This window comes from Vidua chalybeata, chromosome 9, assembly GCF_026979565.1.
Source record: "Vidua chalybeata isolate OUT-0048 chromosome 9, bVidCha1 merged haplotype, whole genome shotgun sequence".
NCBI classification, from domain to species: domain Eukaryota; kingdom Metazoa; phylum Chordata; class Aves; order Passeriformes; family Viduidae; genus Vidua; species Vidua chalybeata.
Window position 1 is genome coordinate 14,133,223 of NC_071538.1, and position 22,095 is coordinate 14,155,317.

The window sequence follows — 22,095 nt, forward strand, 5'->3', positions numbered from 1 at the left end:
TGGCTTGCCTCAGCTGGGTGCTGGCCACCAGCAGAAGATGCCAGAGGAGCCAATCAGGGAAAGAGGTGCAGATTGGAAAGATGCTGATTACTTTAATCTCTTTCTTTTACCTTCTGATGCATTACCAGCACTTGTATTAAATTCCACATCCTTTCCTTGTGCAACTCCTAAAGGTGTCCCAGCTGAGGAGGTGACAGGTGATGAGTGGGCATACATGGATTTGCATTCCCTCACTGATGACCAGTGCTGCAATTAGCCATGGCAGAGAGAGGGATCCCATCTGCTGCTGGCTGTGTAGTCCACTGCAACAGCTACCATTTGGTTACCTCCCAGTAGACAAATTTCTGGCCCTGAAAGCTTGGGTGGGCATTTTGCTTTGGGTAGAGACACTGAGGTGTGGGAAAGAGCTGTCACATTGTTTGGATGAAGTCCTACATGACTGAGTAGGGGCAAGGCTTTAGAGTGAAACTGATCCTGTTCCATATATTATTGTCCAAAGACCTGAAGGGTTTGGGGTGCCACGCTTGGCTATGGCAGGATTCAGCCTTGAAAGATGCCAGAAACCTGGAGCTCTGCAAATCCTGTGTCAGTGACTGTATTCCTGTGATGCTGAAGGAGAGCTTTGCTCTGGGTGGGGTGGAGAGGTGTTTTGGGGGAGGAAACAGGCTCTCTACATCACCAATGTCTTGGAGAGTGGTGGTGTAAGTAGAGTCAGAGAGCTCCAAGGAATCCTCACCTGTTGGGGGGCTGGCTCAGCTGGGGGGTCAAGGGCCAGAAACAAGGGCTGACTTTGGGTTCTAGCAGTGCTGTTCCTTGGTACCCTGGTATCTGTGGCTGTGCCACCACCCTGGAGGAGGACAGATGTCAGTTTCATGTCACATGAATCTTTGGCCCTGTGTGCTGCTCCTGCCGAGGGCCGGGCAGATCCTCTGGGGAAAGGAGGAACAGCCAGTCCTAATGTCAACAGAGGCCTCTTGTGCAGCGATGCTGTGTCAAGAAGAGGAATGGGTCCCTCCTCCTCCACCCATTCATCTGGCAGCCGGGGCTGGCGTGCTGCCAAGCCAGGCTGCTTTGGAAACATTTCATTGAGGAGGCAGCTGAGCCTAGGAAAACAGAATGAAAATATACAGAGGGATCACTGTTGTTAGGCAAAATAAATGCAGGCGGCTGCATTTTTGTCCCCCAAGTCCAGCCCAGCCAGGCCCCTCTGGCTTTTCTGGGGTCAGGGTGGCTACTGCTGCCTGGGGGTGGCAGCCATCTATCTCCATTGTGGCTTAGGAGCTGGGGAATGAGACCTGGAGAGGTCATCTGTGGCTTTGGCCAGCTTGCTGATGACCCTGGTGAAGAGGCCCAGATTAATTTTGGGGTAGTGTTGCCCAAGGAGATGGGACAGAGCAGAGAAACAGCAGCAGGGATGAGCCAGCAGCAGGGACTTGTGGTCCCTGCCTGGCCACCAGTGCAGGGGGGTTGATGGGAGTGATGCAGGGGCTGCAGAACTGAGTCAGATTTTGGCCATGTTCATTCCCATCTCCCTCTTCAGCATCAACCATGGGACCAGGCTGGGCAGGAGGCCCCCAGCAGGACAGAGTCCAATCCCTGTGTTTTCAAAGCCCAGCTGCTTGGCATGCCCCATCTTCTGTCTGCTGGCAGAGGGAGAGCAGAGTCATCCCAAAGCAGTACCCAGGGACAGAGGGTGGAGGTGCCTCTGACTTCTGAGCAAAGCTGCATACAACAGGTTTGCCTCTCCCGTTGTTTCCTCCTATAACCTCTCTCCTTCCTCCAAAGGCCTTCAAGCCACTCCATGGCCATTTGATGACCTACAAGAGGTGCATCGCAGTATCTCCCTCCCTCCCTCCTGATGGGTCCAGAGTGATTTGGGGGAGGCAGAGCTGGAGCCCCAGCCCCATGAGATATCAAGGCTCTTGCCCCTGCATAGCTTTCTATGGCTTCACCTCCTCTCTTTGTCTGCCCAGCACAGTCTGGTTCTGTTATTTACAGCTTAGATCAGGGGGTTGAAAGAGCCCAGTGTGAGCAGAAAAAGCCCAACCCACACTCTGGGAGAGACACGTCTCACCAGGCCAGCTCATGCGTGGATTTGCAGGCAGGTGCCCAGGGCTGAGACTGGATCTTGCCCTGGTCCTTGTGTTTGTAGGAGCTTTGCTAAGATTCAGACTCCCTCCTGCCCTCCTGCCAGGAAAGCAGACAGCAAGATAATCCTTTTCTGCCATGTGAGGGGTGATTTGCCATGTGTCTCTCCACACATCTCTCCTGGAAACAGGTTAGCTGTGATGCTGGGTTCCCAAATCCTGCTGCTGAGGGCGGCCTGGGATGATGGCAGATGTGAAAGTGATGGCCCTCAGTGCAGCTGAGGAACCACAGCTTGGTAGAGCTGCCAAAATGCCTGACTCCAACTTCCCATCCCAGCTGGACCCTGTGATCCACTCGTGTTCCAAAGCCAGGGCAGACCCCATACTAAAGGTTAACAGAAGCATTGTTTACCCCTTGCTTTGCCATCATTTATTCATACTCTTGTAGCCTGAAAAAATGATCCCCCATTTATTTTAGTATCCCTAATTAAGGGGAAGGAACTTCAGTGGCTGAAAGGGGGAGGCGGTGGCCCAAGAGGGCTGTTTTCTGCTGAGCTCAGCCCTGAGACAGCCAGCCTGGCTGGGATGGACATCTCTCCAGTGGGACTGAGTAACTTTCTGGAGCACTCTGCACTTTTAGACTTGTGCTGGAGAGGTGGCTGCTCCTCCTGGAAGCCAAGGGTCTTCGCCCAGCAGCTGCTCTGTTCTTAATTGCTGTCTGCACAGCAAATGCATTTGCTGGAAGGGTGCTGAAATCTCCGTGGCAAGACAGAGGCTCAGCACGTTGCTGATCTTCCAGGGGCTGGGGGAAGGCAGACCTGGCAAAGCCAGAGATGTAGTGTCATGTGTGGGAGAAAGAGGGAACAACAGGTTCTGACAGACAGAAGTCTCTGCCTGGGTACAAGGGGGTGTCTGGGTCTGCATCATCCCAGCCTGAGCAACCACAGGGATACACAGGCAAGTAGAGCTGTTCCTGGATCAACATGAGGGTGAGAACAGCCATCCCACACCTAATCTTGGAATTCAGCCTGTGCTTGGAGAGGAGAGATGGTACTTTCAGTCCTTGCATTTCTCTTTTGAGTACACAGACAATTGCAGTCACACCTGAAGGAGGTCTTTGAGCTTGTCAGTTCTGGAAAGTTTCATAAAATAACTGGCTGGCTAGCAAAAAGCCACTTTATTAAAGTCCCTGCTGGAAGAGGAGCACAGCAATAACTCAGCGCTAATGAATCAGTGGAGAATCCACAGGGGATTTGAACAGTTTGACAGCAAAAACTCCAACTCCAGTCTGTGCTTTGTTGGAGACCTTACTAGGCACTGGAAAATCTAAAAATGGTGCTAAACTCCATGGGCAACCAAATCAAGGTGTCCCTCCTCTTGCTTGCAAGGCCAAATATTTCATAAGACAATGCTCTCTGCCTCTTCCTGGACATTGGATCTATGGGGGTGCTAAGGAATAACTGTCCTGGCCAATAGATTCCTCTGCTCCCAAATGCATGAAGGCAGGGGAGCTGCAGTTACTCCCTGTGCCCTTTCCCTTCTGCCTCTGCTTGAGCAGCATCAGCAACATAGGAAAGGCAGAAACAGCCACACTTCCACGGAGTGCTGTGCAATGGAGGCTGTAGCAGGGAGCTTGGCTGCTGATAAGCCTGTCTTTGGCTGCTTCGGAGCAGCAAATCCTCTGGATGGCTGGAGCAGGAGCTTGGTGTCTGCCTGCACTCTACTATCCTGTTCCTTTCCCATCATTAATTTGCCTTAAAGCTTCTTCTGCCCTTGTGTACCTTCATGTGTTACCACAGGACTTCCCTGGTGCTCCCCGGGCCTTGCAAAGCTCTGCTGTCATCTCTAAAGGCTCAGGCAGTGTCACTCATGTTAGTGAGGGCACAACACTGACTGCTGGGAGTCAAAGCAATGTCAAAGCAGCATGGGAGCATCCAAGAGAGGGCAGGATACCCAGAGAAAGGCAGCCTTTCTGCTGAGGATGGAGTTTGGGCATGGTGGGGAGAGAGGAGAGCAGCTACATGAAGGTGTGCAGGTGGGAGCAGCCAAGGAGGTGACATCCCCTTGGGCTGAGATGTGGCACCAGCCATCACTTACCTTGACTGCCATAAAACAAAGCACAGCTGCCAGGAAGCTCACAGAGGCATCTCATCAGCACCCTTGTCCTTTCTCCTTTTTACAGTCCTTGAATTTAATTTCTAGGGAGATGAAAGCAGTTTTCTTACTCCGCAGCACCTGCAACTTAAAGCTGGATTTCTGATTGAGCTGGCACCCAAAGAATTTCTGAGGATATTGCATTGCATTACTGCCTGACTGTGGTCTAGAGCCTCTGGGGCTCCAGCCCCTTTTGTCCATCAATTTTCTAGCCAGGGATTCAAAATAAAATACTTCCTGGAACCAGCAGGAGAAATCAGCACTTGGTGGATAACACCAGTGATGAGGCCAGAAGGGCTGGAGTTTGTGGGCTGCAGCACAGGCAGACCCTAACCAAACAATCCTGAAAACAGGAGGGGAACCAGGGCTGCCAGTGGCTCAGCAAATGGCTGGGCTCAGGAAAGCGTGCAGTGAATTATTGATGTACCTGGTTCCAGGCTCTGAATGAGCAGCATTAGGGGCTGGGCTGGAGGCTGACATTTTACATCCTTCCCCAGGGAGAAGAGGTCTGTCCACGTTCCCTGGGAGGAGGAGAGTTCTCCCCCTTGCAAAATCAAGGCAGTGATGAAAGGCACAGGGAAATATTGGGAGGAATGGGGAGCAACAAATGTTCAGAATGAAGAGAGAGAGGAAAAATAGATTGGTTTTTCTTTGAAATAACATGCTAACCCCCCAGAGACAGGCTGGCCAGCCACTGCACCAACCTTGCTTTGATTTGAGTCTGGATTATATGTTTTATGCAATGAAAAGTCAGCTTATTGGTAATGAATAACATCCCTGCTTTGTCTGAAGTCTAAACTCCTCTTTATTGGCACTGTCTGGGGACGACGTAAGTAAGGACACTCAAGGTTGTCACTAGGTGAGCTCTGCAGCGACTGGTGACAGAGGGACCAGACAAGCTGGGGTGCTGTGTCCCAGCTCTCATGAAGTCTCACCCTCTGCCTGAGCAGCCCTGGCAGCTGCAGGGACACACAGGTGCCAGCAGAAATTCTGTAGCACCAGAGCCCACAGCTTTCATCATCGGAAAAGCTTGAGATTGCTGGACTGTTCTCTGCCAGGAGGGTGCTTTGGGATGGCCCTGTGAGGTCCCTCTCTGCAGCCAGGGAGGGGCAGAGGTGGACAAAGCCCTTCTTTGTCGCCCCAGGACCTGTCAGCAGAACAGTGAGCAGAGGTGATGGACAAAATGCCACGCTCCTGGGGCAAGTGCTTCCTGTTGCAACAAACTCTTAAAGAGAGCAAAATGGCCTTCAGGGTTAAAGAAATGGGGATGTGATTCCTGGGGAAAATCTGTGTGTAAACAAATCTGTGTGCAGCTGCTACCCCAGGCCAGTCCTTGCCACTGCCAGCACTCATTACTTTGAACAAGACCAGCAGCAGCAAGGAACACCTCAGCCTTCAAGGAAAACCTCTTCCTGACCTTCATCGATTAGCTTGTGGCTTACTCTCTAAAATGGAGATCTCTCATTGCAGTAGCTCTGCCTGCTCTCACCACCTGCCTGAGACCTGATTCCTTCCCTCCGTGTCCTGTGGAGGAGACCTTGGGCTTGGAGGGATCTTGTGGCAGAGCAAAGGCACATAATTATTTCCTGTTCCCTAATTGCATCGCCCTGTTATTCCAGGAAACGTACTCTTGCTCTGTCAGTAAGAATAAATAGGAGATCTCTGCAACAAGGGAGTAACCGGTAATGGTTTAGATGTGACTGAACTGCAGATAGGAAGGAATTGGTCTTGGATTCTCAAAGCACTGAGAATAATAGCAAGAAAACTGAACTCGGAGACCTGTGAGCTCTGCCCTTCCTCAGAGGTTTGTCACTTAAATTTAGACAGGACACAAAACCAAGAATGTATTTCTGGGGAAAGTCTTGGAATTGTGTCCTGCTGGACACAGCAGCAAAGCGATGGCAGGGTGTAGAGGCCCAAAGAAGTGGACTTCAGTTGCTGCAGCCCTCCCCCAATCAGCCCCACGCTGTGCTGGTCCCAGGGGTGCTGCCATCACCCTCGGCTGAAAGCAGAGGCTGGTGAGGAGTCAGCTCCCTGGATTTTGGGATGCCAACTCAGGCAGTATGTGCTGAATATATTAATATGTTCCTTTAATGTAATCCCACCTGAGAGCACAAGAGAGCTCCTGGAAGCCAGCAGTATCTGTTTTTTATCTCCTCTCCCAAAGGCCGTGTTTACTAAAGGACCTGGCGATTCCTGTGCCCGAGGACCCTGCTATGATGTGTGGGACGAGCCCTTCACTACAGGGCTTTAATAGAAAAAGCAAACCCTGATGCCCATGGAAGGGCAGGGCACTGCTGTCTGCTCTGCTACTCGATGTAAAGCCGTGGGTGAATTGCGGGTGAGGCTGGGTGTTGATTTGTGGGTCAGACTGGGCGCCTGAAGCGGCACCGCCGGGCACGCAGCAGGAGCAGTGCCGATCCCGCCGACGCCCCCGGGGAGCGCTGCCCCCTCCAGCGCCGCCGTGCCCCTTTGTCCCGCTGGCCCAGCGCAGGCTCCTGGCGCTCGGATGGCTTCGCCGGCCCCTCACCCACCAGCGCCGTGGGCACCCGCAGCCGCGGGTCCTTCCTCTCCGAGCACGGGGGACACGGCGTCCATTGCGTGTCCCCCTCCCGCCTGGGGACACGGCCAGGAGGACACCGGGCGGTGCCCAGGGCCATGCCCTCAGCGCGGCAGCAGCCGGGCAGGTGCCACAGGCGGCGGTGCCCCGACGGCCGGCGGGGGCGGGCGGGGGGCTGCGGAGCGTCCCGCCCCGGCGGGGCCGGCTCCCGGCCGGCGGGACCACCCCCCCGGTCCCCGCCCTCTCCTCCTCCTCCTCCTCGGCGTCTCTCCTCCCCTCGCCCGGCTCAGTCGGTCGCAGCCATGGCGGAGGGAGGAGAGGGAGAGGAGCTGCTCCGCCCGCCGCTGCCCGCCGGCGCCCCGGGCCCCAAGCGCTTGTGCTCCCGGGCCTGCCCGGCGGGGGGCACCGGGGCCGTGCACCCCCGTCCCGGAGCCGCGGGGGCCGGCTCGGCGGGGCCGGGCGCGGGGGCCAGCGGGGCCGCTCCGGCGCTGCCCGGCTGCTGCCCCGCGGCGGCGGCGGGGCCGGCGGGGGCGGCGGGGCCGGCGGCGGCGGCGGCGGGGCCGGGGGGCGGCGGCGGCGGGGGCGGCGGGACCGGCTGCCTGCTGCAGCCCGAGTCGCTGCTGGACGCGGCGGCCAAGCGGGTGGCGGGGAGCTGGGCCTTCGAGCGGGTGGAGGGCCGCTTCCAGCGCATCCCCGAGCCCGTCCAACGCCGCATCGTCTACTGGAGCTTCCCCCGCAGCGAGCGGCAGATCTGCATGTACTCCAGCTTCCAGCCCGGCCGCGCCGCTGCCGCCGCCTCCCCCGCCAGCGCCGCCGCGGGGGGACCCTCGGTCGCCGCCGCCCCCGCCCCGGCCGGCGAGGAGAGCCCCGCCGCCGGCCCCCCGCCGCCCGCCGCCCCCGCCGCGCCGCAGGGCGAGGGGCTGCCCTTCCGCCGCGGCATCCGCCTGCTGGAGACCGGCGCGGTGGACAACGTGCTGCAAGTCGGTGAGTGCCGGGACGGGGCCCCCGGGGGCTCGTCTGTGTCCGTCCCCGTCCCCTCCTCCCCATCCCCTCCTGCACTTAAGCCTTTTGTCTGGCGCGGTTGTGGTTTGACAGGAAAATCCTGCCCCGGGGGCAGGGATTGCCGTGCTCTCCTTCGGGAAGATGCCGGCTTGGGGTTTGAGGGGGTGGGAGGGCGAGGGTGACCTCCTCCCGCCTCGGGGGGTGCGTCTGCCCGGGGGTCACTGGTAGCTGCCTGCAGCTTGGACACCGTCCGTCCAGTCCGAGGGGGAAAATAAAAACCACCCCGTCTTTTCCTCCCCCACTCCCCCCCCCCCCCACAAGTGCCCGTCGGGGGGTTGTGTGGAGGGCACACAGCCCTGCCGCCCTCCCCGACCCCTGAGCCGCTGTCCCTCTCACGTCTGAGCACCCCCACCCGCGCTCCCACGGGGGTCCTGTCCTTTCCACCGGGAGATGGGCTTATAAACATAATGCATCTCTCCAACAGCTCCGAGCGTTCCTCTTTGTCCTCTCCATCAGGGGCTTTCCCTGCTTGGAGCATCTCTAGGGGTGGCATCAGCCCCCGCTTTCCTCTTCGCAGTCCCTGCACGGGCACGTCCAGCGGGGCTGGCTCGGGGGGAACGAAGGGAGCGGTGGGGGGTGACAAGTTGGGTGGACCCGCGGGTACCACCGGTGACCTGGCGTGATGCGCGTGTCCGGGACGGATGCGCACGGCCTTCTCACGCTCGTTCGGTGTCGAAGGGGCCGTGGGAATGACGATGGGAATAATGGCATCGTGTTTTCTCTCCATGGGCAGGTGGCTTTTGTGTGCGCTGGCGGAGGGGGATTGCCGGAGAGGAAATGTTCCTCTTCCCCTATCCTTCTAGCCCCTGTCTCCAGCTGAAATCCGCATATATTTAAAGAGAAACAAATTGGGGTGTTTTACATAGAATAAGCCGCTCCTCGTTGTTATTGGAAGGGATTGAAATGCGCGTTCCCATTAAAATGACATTAGGCGTGAATTTGTTTTGCAAATGCGAAATGTAAATTCGTTTTGTGCCAGGGTATGGCGTGAATGAGTGAAGGGAGGGTGGTTTTTGTTGTAAGGAACGGCTAGTTCGCTCTGTTTATTTAAAGAGCCGTTCTTCCTTTTGGGGAAAAAAAAGCTGCTTAAAAAAATAATAAAAATCCCATTTGGTACAGTTTACATTCAGAAGAGCATTATCAAAACATTTTCCATTTGAGATGTGAGAATAGGAGGCAGCAGAAGAATTCTCCTCCCACCTCTGAGGACATGCAGTGAAAATTCCTGAAGCACAAAAGGTTTTTCTCTGAGGATATGATTACAGCCTTTTTTTTTTGGCGTGAATTAATATTTTGTAAGGGCTGCGTTAAGATGATTAATTATTCTGTTTAAAATACTGTGAGACTCAAAACCAAATTATTTTTTTAGAAGGAGAGGAGTAGCTCTTCAGGAACTTTAAAATTAGGGGGGAGGGAAGATAATAGCTTGCTGAGGGTGATGTTTTAATGACATGCCCACCAAGGTGTGGATGCAGTGAGCTGGTGTGGGAGTGGGAGACAGAAGTGACGGTTGCCTAAACCTAGGACTGGTTCAGTACAAAGGAATTTTCTTCTAAAATCAGTTTTTAAATTTATTTGTCTTTGGAACATAGCTTTGAGCCTTTATCCAGGTCTGTGAAGGATGTAGGTGAGCACTGGGGTCAGGTGCATGCAGGACACGAAGCAGAGCAGTCCCATCCCAAAGTGACTGCCAGTGCTGGTATCCATCATTCCATCTGCCCTGTCTCCCTGCATTTTCTGTTGCTGCTCTTGGCGAGCCAGAGAACAGAGAGGATGGTCCTGGCTCTGGTGTTTCATGTCCCTCCTGACGAGTCTAAGCTTTGAAACCAGAGCTTGCGCTCATTGTCCTCCGAGCCGTCAGCTTTTTAGATGAAGCAGCACGTTCTGGAAGCGCTCGCTGCAGAGTTGGTGGGTGATTTATCTCCTGTTTTCACAGCCCGAAAGGGGCGTGCAGGATGCTCGCCATGGGAATTTGCCTTTGGAGCTGGCAGTGGGAAGGTTTGGGTCTTGGCTGTAGTGTGGCTTCTCTTCACATGGCAGTGGGTGGGTGACGTGGGGTCAGACACCTCTGTTTTTGTCCCAGGAGCAGCCACGTCACAGCACTGCCTTGCAGCCCTGAGCTGGAGGAGGAAAATTTACATCAAACAAAAGGCTGTGAAGGGCTGTGTGTTTATAGACTGGAGGCAAGGCTGAGATGTCCTCCGCCAACTTTCCACATCCATCCTGTGGATGCCTCTGGAAGGTGAGGTGGAAGAGCTCCAGCCACCAGAGACACAAACACTTTGTGGCTGTGTATGTTTGCAATTAAGATAGGAACTTGGGAACCATTATGTCTTGGGAAAAAATAAAACTCCAGCCCTGGCTTCCTTGATGCTCTCCAGCACTAAATCAAAACTACTGTTCCCCTCTAAGGATCCCTTTAACGGACACCACCGGCTCCCAGTGCCATGACCTGAGGTTTGCACAGTTGAGATTTGCTGTTAATAAAAATCAGATGTTTATACAGTTGTGTTTCTGACTCAGACCTGTGGAAAAAAAATAGGGACAGTACAGATGTGAAATTCCTTCTCTGTGTGGTTGGAAAAATCCTTTTGAAAAATTGACAGACAAAATCCAGGAGGAATGACCTTCTGGCAATGGAGGATGGTGTGGAGGGGCAAAGGTTGTGCTTATGGGCACAAAGTGCTTCAAGCTCTGGCTCCTTCGTGCTTATAAAGCTGGCAGGTCTGAAAAAACATATATGCCACATTATCAACCACTAATTTCTTCATGCTTAGTAAAACTTAAACGAGGCTTAAACCCTGATCTCACTGGAGTCATTAAATTGATTTTTTTTTTTTTCCCTGCTCAAAGAAAGATCTTGGATGTTGAACACAGGCATCTTTGTCTTCTTAAAAACTGCTTTATTATTATGTGTACAGATCCCGTCTTTGTGTGTGTGTGGTGTGTGGGTTTTTTTTCTTTTAATTTTTAGACAAATGACAAAAGCATGCAGGAAAGGAATGCAGAAATGCCAGGCTTAATATAAAGCATGCAACTGCACTGCATGCTGGGAATCCTAAAGGATACAAAACCTTTAACGACAGCGGTTAATTTTTAACAAGTTCACTTGCATAAATATTTATGAACAAAAGTTTTTACGCTATTATCTCTTGGGTTTTTGGAGAGAGAAAAGACCTTTGGTGGATTTTGACAGCAAGCTGTGATCTGGCAGAACAAATTCATGTTTCTTGCCTGTGCTCCGCAGTGTGGTATAATATGGTTTGCCCTCGAGTGGTCTTGGGTGCTGATGGGTGGGCAAGTGTCCTGGGTAGTTTTAGGGGAGAATTCTGCTTTTTCATTGGTTTTACAATGACTTACGAGAGGAAGCATCGAGCTTTGTGTTGTTCTTTGGATTGTAACCAGCCGCTTAGGAACCTACACAGTATGTGCTCCTTACCCACAGATAAGCCTTTGTGCCCCGATGGGAAGGTATGCGGTCCAGCCATAAGTACATAGGCAGAATTTACTTTTGCTGTTAGAATAACAATGAAGCAGGGCTTTAAAATGCTCTGGCTTTGTAAACACTTGGAGGGAGCCTGTTTCTTTCAAACCTGCAATTAATTCTGGATATTTTATCCGATGCTTTGCAGGTCAGTTATGAGTACCATCCCATGTTTCCTAGTCTGGTGTCTATGCTGGACATGTAGGTGCTGGGCATTTTTTAACCTTGCTTCAACAGCCTTCTGACTGGGCAGAGGTTAAGCAAGACCTGATACCTGTAAATGATATCTGTAAATGCATTTTAATTGGAGGAGTTCAGATTTGGAAGCTTTTCATTGCACTTCAGTTTTCAGCTTGTGTTGGTTTATGTTTGTAGTGATGCCTATTGAAATGTAGCTTCAGAGGTAAAAATACCAATGAGTTCCAGTGTGGTTGAAACCACTTCTAGGTTTTTTTTCCAAACTATTTTTAGGTTTTAAGCTTCTTTTTTTCTTCTCCCCTAAAAATGCTCACTTTTAGGCGAGCGTTTGGTTTCCTGCCCCTGTGACGTGGTATGGAGCAGAGTATAAATTTATATCCAGTGGTGTGTTGCTTTATAGAGCTGTTTATTTTGGGGAAAACACTTTGATGGGGCTCTCTAGGGCGAATTGTGGTTGCCTTTGTTTTGTGTAAAGATTGGTCTCCTCCTGGGTCTGGGTTTAAAGCTGTATCCGGCAGGAGCAGGTTTGGAAGGAATGCCATGGTATGTGAAAGTTTTTTTCAGGTTAAATCCTGGTGTCCTGGGTGTCTGAGTGCTGCTAAGGGAGTTAAATTTTTCTATATCCTTTTCATTTTTGTGTGGGATGCTTGTTGTGCAACATGTATCCAATTTGCTAATTAATTTTTACTTTGTTTTTCTTTATGGGTAGATTACTTGATCCTACCCTATGTATTAAAATACTTTAAACCACATAAAAGGAACTGGCAGAGGTTCATTAGCCCTATCATGATGGAAACTCTTGTACATTTTAAATATACATTAAACTCTTTAGGTTTCTAATTATCTTTTTCTGAACATACAGTTAAAACAAAGTAGTATTAAGCATTAGAGCTTATGATCTGTTTATTGCTGCTCCCTCATAGGTGAGATATTTCTTGAGCCTGTTCTGGACTCTATAATAGGAACTGAAAAAGAAGATGATGAAAACCACCAGAATTTCTTGCTGGTAGTGCAGGGAGAGCTGGAATGACAGCTGGAATTTTAACCTCTTATTTTAAGCAGATTTATTTATTGTTTTTTGCATCTTTTTCAAAGAGTATAAACAGATCCTCTGAGGCTGGGATGTCTTTTGAACTAGGTGGTTAATTAAATGATATTAACTTCGAGGCCAGAGCCCTGAAAAATAAAGCACAAGAAATAAAATATTTAGTGTTGGCTTTAAGAATAAATAGGTTTGAAACATGTTTCAGTGTATGAGTCCTAGTTTCTGGCTTGAGCTGGCAATAGGAGTTTGTTCTCAGCTCACCTGTGCTTTATAAAGCTTAGTCTTCAGCTTCCAAGTTGCGTGTCATTCACAGCAGATTTTAATTTTGCTCACATCTAGGGAGAATATTTTAGGAAATATTTAACTGTGCTAAAACTGCAATAACATAAACCACATGTGCCTGCTTGCTTTGTTTTTGAAGCTTTGTGTGAGGGAATGTGCTTTGCTGTTATTTGACGCTCGCTTTGATGTTAGATGTTTTATGATTAGTCCCCCAAACCTCAGATAGGGCTTTTGGAAAACTTAAATGAGCTTGTCTATCTGATAGCACTGTAAAGTCACATTCAGTTGTGAATTGTCTGGTGGTGTGTCAGCTTTTAATTTTCTTTGTAAAGAAAAAAAGTTTTAAAAAAATAATCTTGGTAGTATTAGGATGGAAGAGTTTGTGGGCTTATGTATTTCCTTGGCATATACTGGAACATCGCCCTGGAGGAGGACCTGGTCCACGGGGGAGATGGAGTCCTTGGTGGTTCTGGGGTTATGTCCTGTTCCCCTTTCCCAGTGGGAGACCTGCTCCCCTTTGGGGTTAGCTCAGATGAATAGCATGGCCAACCATGTGCCTGCATTTATTTTTCAGGGGTTTTGCATTTAGGTGACATGGACAGCTTTGTGTTTGGTAGTGATGTTGGTTTTCCCCTGCTGCTCTTGAGGCTGGAGTAACTCATGTGGGTGAGGAGCTGGGCATGGTTTTTTGGGGGAGCAGCAGCATCTCTTCACCCTCTCAAGGTGGGCAGGCTTGGGGATTTTCAGTGTGAGGCCGAGGCTTGTTGCTGCATGGTGCAACTTTGTGTGTGAAGTGAGTGAATTTTCTTCTGGAGCTGGGCGGTTGTGGGGGTTGCTGGGGCGTTAAGCTGTTTCTCCCAGGCGTGTGAGGCTTTGACTTTGTTCTTCTGGCCACTCTCTGAGGAACCAAACTCGTGTAGCATCCTGGGTGAGGTGGTGGGGAGGGATCCTTTGCTTTTCAGGGTTTGTTTCTGCTGGTAGGGCAGTGGAAGATACCTGAATAGGTGGGTACTGGGATGGCCTCCTGGCTTTGCTCAGCAGGAGTCAGGTGGTGGTTGAACCTGCTTCTCTATCAATCTCTCCATCTGTGGCTGGTGCCAGTGACTTTATTTTGCAAGTAGGTGGAGGTGTGGAATATCTTAAGGGTGTTAAAATGAACTTGTGGTGTGTTCTGCTGTATGTTTGATGGTGTCTTGAACACGTTGTGTCATGGCATTGTCATAGTCCTGGTCTTCTGGGGATGAAAGGAGGGGAGGAAAGTGACTTCTCTGGGTAACTGGTTCCTACCTCTGCTGAGCCTTCGCTTTTTCTGGCATCAGCATCAATAGAAATTGATCTGTTTTCCGATGAAAACAAAAAGTCAAAGACACCAAACCTTGGCTGTGCTAATAAGTGCAATAGGACAAATCTAGCATCTGGAGCCAGGATGTGGGATGGCAGTGGGGAGCTCTCCCTGTCTGCCCACAGAGCTGCCAAGGTCCTGGAGATGCTGTCCTCCACGCTCATGAGAGAAAAAAATGAGCCCATTTCATTTTTCACCTGTATTCACAAGGGTTTGATGTATGGGCTTGACCCCCAAGTTCTTTTGTGTTATTACAACAGGAGTTGGGAAAGGTCCTGATAACATCTCAGAGAGACACAGGTCCTTCACAACCCCTTCTTGGGGAATGTGAGTAGAAAAGCATCATCATGGTTTTAAAATAAAATGTCCCAGAAATAAAATGCAATTTTTCAAAGGTTTTTTTCTTTTAATCCTGATGTTTAAATATGAATAGATTCCACTTGGTTGGCATGGTGGGTGTGTTTTATGAAATGCTGAGGATTCACCTGTGCACAACACCACCACCACGTTTCTCTCAAAATGGATTTTCTAGTGCTGCGTTTTAAGAGCATTTGCTTTTTTGTCTCAAGCTTACGGCTTAGGATTTTGTGCAGGATTGAGGTTAGTCCTTGTAAAATGGTGCATTTAAAGTAATGCGCAAATTAATAAAACCCTGGGCTTTTACGTGTTGCATTGTAGGTGCGTGTTGCCAGGGATTTTTCTTTTTTTTTTTTTTTTTTTTTTTTTTCTCATTAAAAACAAAGACATGAATGTGCTTAGAAAGCAGATCTGCTGGGATGCCAGCTTGGAAGGGTTGCATGCAGATATATTGGTCCAGCTTGTTGTCTGCAAATGTCCTGCTGCTGTCGCCCCGGGTTAAAATGGGGCAGGGGGGGTCTGTGTCCCCCTTGCTGATGCCCATAATGAGCTGCCTGCACCTTCGCCACCCAGCTCGTTTGACCGGGGCCACTAATCATTATTGAGCTTTGCTCAGCAGGATGCAGCGTGGTATCTGCCTGGCTGCTGTCCTTGCACCTGGAGACGGTGCCCGTGTCCCCGCAGCTGCTGGAGTGGGGGGGATTCCCCGTGGGAACGCCAGAGGCTTGGTGTCTGGGACCTTGGCAAGGTCCAGGCAGGCTGTTCCCCCATTCTGGATGCTGACCAGTAGCCCTGGCCTCTGTCTTTTGACTGATACCAGCATGTGGGTGACTGCTTTGGGACACAAGTCACAGGCATTCCTTGTTACTGGTGTTGTGTGGTGTTTAAAGGCTGGGGTGGCAGGAGATGTTTTGTGCTGCGCCTTGTGTGGTTGCCTTGATGAAGATGAGTGCCCTGTCAAAGAAGTGGCAAAGCAGCAAATGGTTCCTGAGATAAATAAAATTTCCATTAATGAACTACAGTGGTTTTGGATGCCAAATTAAAAGAAGTGTGTCTGGGGGATGAAAAATAAATGCATTTTCTGTCTCACTCACTAATTCTCATCTCTTTTGATTTTCTTTATTATCATCAGAAAGACATTTCTAATTTTTTTTTAAAGCCAATTGTGTTTATTTTGGTAACAGTTCATTGGCTGCTCTGTGTACAGAAGCTTTCTCTTGAAAGTACTAAAACTATATTAAAAGTGCTTTTGGCTGTCATCTTTTATTTTGCTTCTCCTTCGTTCTTTTCCCAAAGCTGGATCGTTGCTATATCAAATGCTCTGAAACTGTCTGGTAGCGTTTTCCCTGCGGTACTCCGTATAAACTGGAGATAAAAAGGGAAGAAATTGTAGGATTTGGATTTCTGCAGCTTTTTCCCCCCTCTGTGTGTGTGTCCCATTGAAGTCTGAGCAGCTGTCTCCATCCGCACAGCCCGCTGATGGCATGCACAGATCTGTTTCTTGTGATTAAAAGGAGAAATAATACCCCAGTGTTCAGAGAGAGGTTGGGGGCTGAGTGAGCACCCAGGGAGCAGCAGGTCTTTCCTCCTGCTTGCCCCTGCCTGCTTGGCCCCGTGGCCAAGGGAGCTGGAGCCCCTGTGCCTGTCCCTGCAGCCTTGTGGCTTTGTATCCCAGCGAAAGAAGCATCCCATGCCGTTGGTGGTGGGCTGTCCTGCTGCAGCATCTCCACCCCGGGGTGGGCTCCTGCATCCTGCACCGGCGACCTGCAGAGGCCCCGTGGTTTTTATTCTGTTCTGAGGCTGTAGAAACATTTCTGCGGCGGTGCTGCAGCCGCTCACTACCGGCGTGCTTTGAAAAATGCCCAGCAAGTGTCAAGCATCTGTCTGTGAAGGGGGAGGAAATCCCCCCCCGTTATTATTTTCTCCCAATTGTCCTCGCTTGGTGTGGCTTTGGCTATTATTGGTTTGTAAAATAGAACTATATATGACCTTTTATCTTACAAGAAATAGGTTAAGCCATTTTTAAAGAAAGTGGTGGAGTCAGCAGTGCTGCTAAGGAGCTGCTTTCGCATGGTTGATAGGCTGTGAAGCCGCTCAATGGACTTTGGTTTCAGAGACAATATCTGTTTAAATTAATCTTTGTCAGATACATGCCACTGCAGACAATTCAAATTCCATTTGCTTTCTGATCTCATAACAAAAAAGCACCTTACACTGGTTCTTTTATCGGAAAATTAACTTTTGTCTGTGTGTCCTGGAAACAGGGGTGGCATAAAATCTAGTTAAAAGGCTCTGTTATAGGAGGATTCTGTTTCTTTGTACAAGGCAGACTTTTTTTTCCCCCTTCTTTCCCCTGTGTGCATTTAAAAAGAAGACGAGTGTTTGAGATAGATTAAGGAGAATGCCAGCAGATGGACCGATTCTGTTGTTGCTGCTGGCAACCATCTAAGCAGCCATTTTGAACAATGCTGATACCGGGGTACTGATAACACAAAGATGAGGATGGGATAAATATCCAGCTAGTCCCTTTCTCCCCGCCTGCTCCTCCTCCCTCCCTTTCACGCCGCTGCTGCAGCCTTGTTATTAGAGAACCCGATTGTTTCCAGAGAAATGCTTCATCCTCTTAGCTCGGCTGGTGGATGTCTAGCATTGCTTATCTCCTTGATTTTCCTCATGGTTGGTGGAGATGCTGGCAGATCAGCTTCTCCCAGGAGTGCCCACAGCATTGGTCGTAAGCAGAATGGGTTGTACTTTTGGGTGTTTTGCAGTAGCAATGCTCTTTTCCCTGCCCCAGTAAAGCATGGGGTGGTTAGTCCTTCCCTTATAAGTGGAGACAGTTTCCTTCCATCCTTGTGCACATTTTATGTGCTTAATTACAAAGTGGGGGGCATGAGATTGAGATCTCCTTTATGCCAAAGCAATTAGGAAGGGGCAATGATTGCAAATTGAGAGCATCCCCATTGCCTGGTCTCCCTATCCCATTCTCCCACTTTGGCATTGTCTTGCTCTTGGGTATCTGGGTCATGTTCATCTCCTGGACCTGCTGCTCTTGGAGTTTCTTAAGGTCAGTACCAGTTGGATACTTTGGCCTGTTGGATTTTTGACACTGGAATTGGTGGCATTCTATTTCTCTGTCTGGTTTCCCAACTCCAAGGAAATAACCCTTTAACTGATGAAGAAAACCCAACCAAGCTTCATCTTTTCCTAGCAAACAACAAAAAAGGTTGGTTTGTGGCTTGCAGCTGGGCCAGGATGAGCACGGGGCTGTTCTGGGGAACCTACTGCACTTTGCCCTGAGTTCGGTGTGGTGTAGCATGAACCTGAATGTGGGATCTGGAGAGTAGTCAGGGGATGGTGTGTAGCCTTTAAATGTTCCTGGAGCTTAAGGTGGGCAGCAATAAGCTGGTGCATTCCTTTTGCCTTGTACAAGTCTGCAGACCATGGGCTGAAACTTTCATCCATTGACATTGCAGCACCTCTTTGAACTTTGAGTGAGGCAATGCTCTAACTGCAGCTTTTGGTCCAATTAAACTTCTTTGGGGTTAAAAAATGTAGAGATAAGTCTCAAATCTGTATAGAACACAATCATGGAACATATATCTAATTATACACAGTAGATGGAACTTTGCTGTAAAGAAGCAGATGTAAGGATTAAAAAAAGGAGCTGGGCAAGCATTTTATGGTTTCCCTTTTTAATTTGTCCCTTGTGTCTGGTATGTTTGAGGCAAAAGTTAGTTTGTTTTTTTTTTTTTTCCTGTTGGAAAGTATCTTTTCTGTATTCAGTCTCCCCTTTTCCAAGCCTGCCTTATTTGATCTGTAAGATGTGGACTTGCCATATTTGAGGTACTTGCTAAAACAAGAAGCATCTGGCCTGAAAGTAGAAAAATCAGGCTGTAAATTCTACTTGGAAATCTTGTAATGGTGTGTTGGGAAGTTGCTGAGGTCAGCTGAGCTCTCTTAAAGACTTGGACTGAGAAGCTGAGGGTCTCACTAGGTTGTCTTTGAGGTTAGCTGGCATCACTGACAGATGCTTTTAGTGCACTCAAAAGCTCCAGTCCCTGTGCTGTCCCTGTCACCTCCTTTTGTAGCTTCTGCCATGTTGCTTCACCTTGATTGGCCTCCTGTTGCATTAGGAGATGACTCCTGGAGACTGGAAAATGGATGAGGGAAGAAGTGCCTGTTTTAAGCATATATCTTCTAGGAAAGGTAATGAGCGGGACAATGGAGTGTGCTCTTCTCTCCCTTTGGCTCCTGATGAGGTTAGACCTCAAAAGCTTTGGCAAGTTTTGGTGGAGAAGAACTGCAGCCAGTGTGTGATAAAGTTCATGATGGTGAACTTGGTTGGCTTCTAGTGTGCTGCTTCTGCTCACTTGCTGCCTCTGTGGAAAATATTACTCACCAGCAGCAGGCACAAAGCAAGTGCTTGTGAGGATGACCAAGAATGAGCAGTTGGGTTTTTAAAGTACTTTAAGCTATGCCCTCTGAAATGGGGCAGAGTGGAGCTTAACCCTGTTCTTTCCCTGAACCCCTGGATGACATGGAGCCCTTTGTAGAGCTCTCTTCATCTCCTCCTTCTCTTGACTCAGTCTGCTTTAGCTTCAAGGGACCCATCCCACTACATAACATTCAGGTTCTTTTGCTAACCCTCCCCAGGAGTGCTTGATAGCAGCCAGCTTTTTTGAGATTGAGTATGTTCAGTGGTTTATGAGGCTGCTGATTTCATCCTGACCATGTTGTTGGGGGCATATGGAAAGAGCAAGTATCTTCATCTGCATCACTGTCCACTTTGAGTCACAGTTCTCATGCAACTCAAGCATCCATTATCTCTAAAATTCATTGCAGTGACATGGTTTGAAAGGTTCCCATGTGCTGTGCTTTGCTTAAGCTGGAAGTTTTTTTTGCCAGTAGCTCACAGTGGGCTGCCTTCCCTGTGGGGTATCTCAGAGGCAAAAGGGAACTGGAGGTGTTTTACAACTGGTGCTGTACTTGCTGGGAAAGGGTGCAGAATGATGAAATTTTGCTCTGTTACCTTTCTGTCTGTGTTATGATAAAAATTTGCTGTGACTTAGGCTCTGAAAAATCATAAAAACTTAGTAAAACTAGACAAGATAAAGATGAATGCTTAGTTGTTTCTAGTCATGGCTCAGCTTCTCAACTTTCCCTATAGAAAAGAGGCATGTGGAAGGATGACTTAATGGGGACTGATGAACAATGCATTCCCTGTATCTGAAGGAGGCACAGGGCACTGTGATGTTTTCCCTTGCCTGCCTGGTTTTTGGCTTGTTTCTGGTGGTTCCCAGCTGAGCCCAGAGCCTGTGGTGCAAACACTGTAGGAAGGCCTGATGCCCAAGAGGTTTTTTTCCCCCACCCATTCCCACACCCACATAGAGGTAGGCCACACCAAGTTTCCTGGACTGAGGTTTGATGAACCATTAACCTAAAAATGCCCTGAGTAGGAAGTAAATGTTTCCAAGGCCTAAAAATCTTGCAATGCTTCTGAAGTGGGAATGGGAGCTGTGGTTTGCCTAAGCAACTTTTTGTGCTCCTGGCTCTGCTGTGAGCTGGCTGTGCTTTGTTGGGTGCAAGGGTATGTTTGGGATCTTGCTGAGATGGGAAGGCACCCCTCCAGGGCTGGGTCAGCCAGAGGGGCTGCCTTCCAAGCAGATGTCGTTTTGGCGTGAGGCTCAGCAGGTTTAAGACAGGATGTCCCTTTACTCCAGAGAGCTGAAAGTATTGAAATAAGTAACAGGCTGGGAATGTCTGAATCCAGTTATGAATTCCTGGGGAGGAGGATTTGGCAATGGCAGGATGTCTTGTGGGCAGGCTCTGCATTGGGGGTGGGGAGCGCACCTTGCTGTCCCATGGGCTCTGCTGGGAGCCGAGTGCTGGCAGGGCAGCTTGACTGCACGAGCCCCTTCCCCTTCAGGACAGTGCCAGGTCCAGTTCCAGTGCTGAAGGAGACCACTGCCCTCCTCGTCCATCGCTTCTTCTGTTGTTCAGTGAGGGGAGAAGCACCTCACTGGAAAGGTGGGGGCTGTGGTGTCAGCCAGACATGGCTGTGCGGGACTGCGGTTGTTCAGCCGTGGCTGTGGTGTGGTGGCACAGTGAAATAGGGGTGTGGTGGCTCTGGAGGTGGCCCAGAGGATGACCTGGTGGCTGCAGTGTGTGTGAAACTGGAAGATGAGGCTGCCCAGGGAGGTGGGCACAGGGACACACAGGTGGGGGATTGATTTTACTCCAGAGCTGTGTTAGTGGCTGGGACTTGGAGCCTGTCTGTCATTGAGTCCCAGTGGTCACATTCCTGAGGGCTTTCCTAGAGCTGCCTCAACAGCACAGGTGACGCTGCAGCTCAGGAAGGAGCTGTGACAGCAGGATCCTGACCCTATTTTCATAAATAGTAACATCATCTCTAAAGGCTTCGAGGGCTTGGTTGGGAAGGGAATGGCTGGGTTCCCCTGTGTCTGGCAGTGGTCAGCAGCAGATGCTTGGGGAGGAGATTAAGAAGCAAGGCTGGAGCAGAGGGATGCTTCCCTGGTGAGAGCAGTCTCTCCAGCCAAAGGGCTGCCCTGGCCCTCGGCTGCAATGTGGATGCAGAAGGAGATGGTTTGTGACAGGAGCCCTGGCCCCACATCTCCTGAAGCACTGGGATTATCCCTGAGTCTCCTTAGGGCATAGCATCCCTGCTGTGGGGGTCAGGATGGCCCTCCCTGGCAGGGACTGCTGGCACTGCTCTGGGAGGCAGCAGTGATGCAGCACTGGTGGGGCTAAAGAGGCTTTTGGAGAGACCAGCACTTCTTCACCCCACTTCAATGACATCCTGGATCTGCAGGCTGAGGTTTGGGAGAGGAAGCAAAGGTATTAAGAGCTGTGAATTTAACAGGGTGTGAGGAATATGTAGTAAAAAAACGTGCAGCAGCACCAATCTCTGTTCTTTTCCTTTCTTATTGCAATCTTCTAGATGGTTTGACTTTGCTAAATATTTTAGCACTTCTCTAATTGTAGGACAAGCTAAATTCCCTGTGCTAGTATTTCAATAGGGTTAGCGGTCTGGAGGCAGCTGCAGCTCTCTGAAGAGCTGCCTCATCTCAGGCTGGCTGCTGTGTGTGACTGGCCCTCTCTGAGATGCCCAAGGTTATCCTCTGAGGAATAGCCCCTAGTGTAGGGATATTGGCTGGAAAGAAGCAGAGCTCTTCAGCCTACTGGTTGCAGCTTTTTAACCTGTGGCTTGTTTGCTGTGAGTTGCAGTGGAATTTGTAGCCTGCTATGGAAGATGCATCCAGAGGATGTCCCGTGGACCGCTTTGGATTGAAGAGCTGCTGCTCAGTAGCTCCTGACACCAAGTCTGTGAGATCTCTTTGCCTCATGGGTTTTGGGCAGCATTACTGTATTTTGGAACATGTAGCTGCTGTCAGGAGGTTGGGTGAAAGATTTTCCTTGGAGCTCAGGAGAAAATGTTTATTCTTTAAAAGGGTAACTTGGGGTGAGAGAGAAAGAAAGAGAAGCAGCCTAATCTTGCAATTTAAA

General features: G+C 50.0%; 1 protein-coding gene across 1 annotated transcript in view; it reads left to right on the forward strand.

Moving 5' to 3' along the window:
• The first annotated feature begins 7,088 nt into the window (after positions 1–7,088).
• Positions 7,089–22,095, forward strand: part of ZSWIM5 (zinc finger SWIM-type containing 5) — a 97,484-nt gene continuing 82,477 nt past the window's right edge. Inside the window, exon 1 of the mRNA XM_053950510.1 lies at positions 7,089–7,785. Within this exon, the coding sequence (XP_053806485.1) occupies positions 7,104–7,785 (682 nt within the window). The 5' untranslated portion in view covers positions 7,089–7,103. The remainder of the gene's footprint in view (positions 7,786–22,095) is intronic.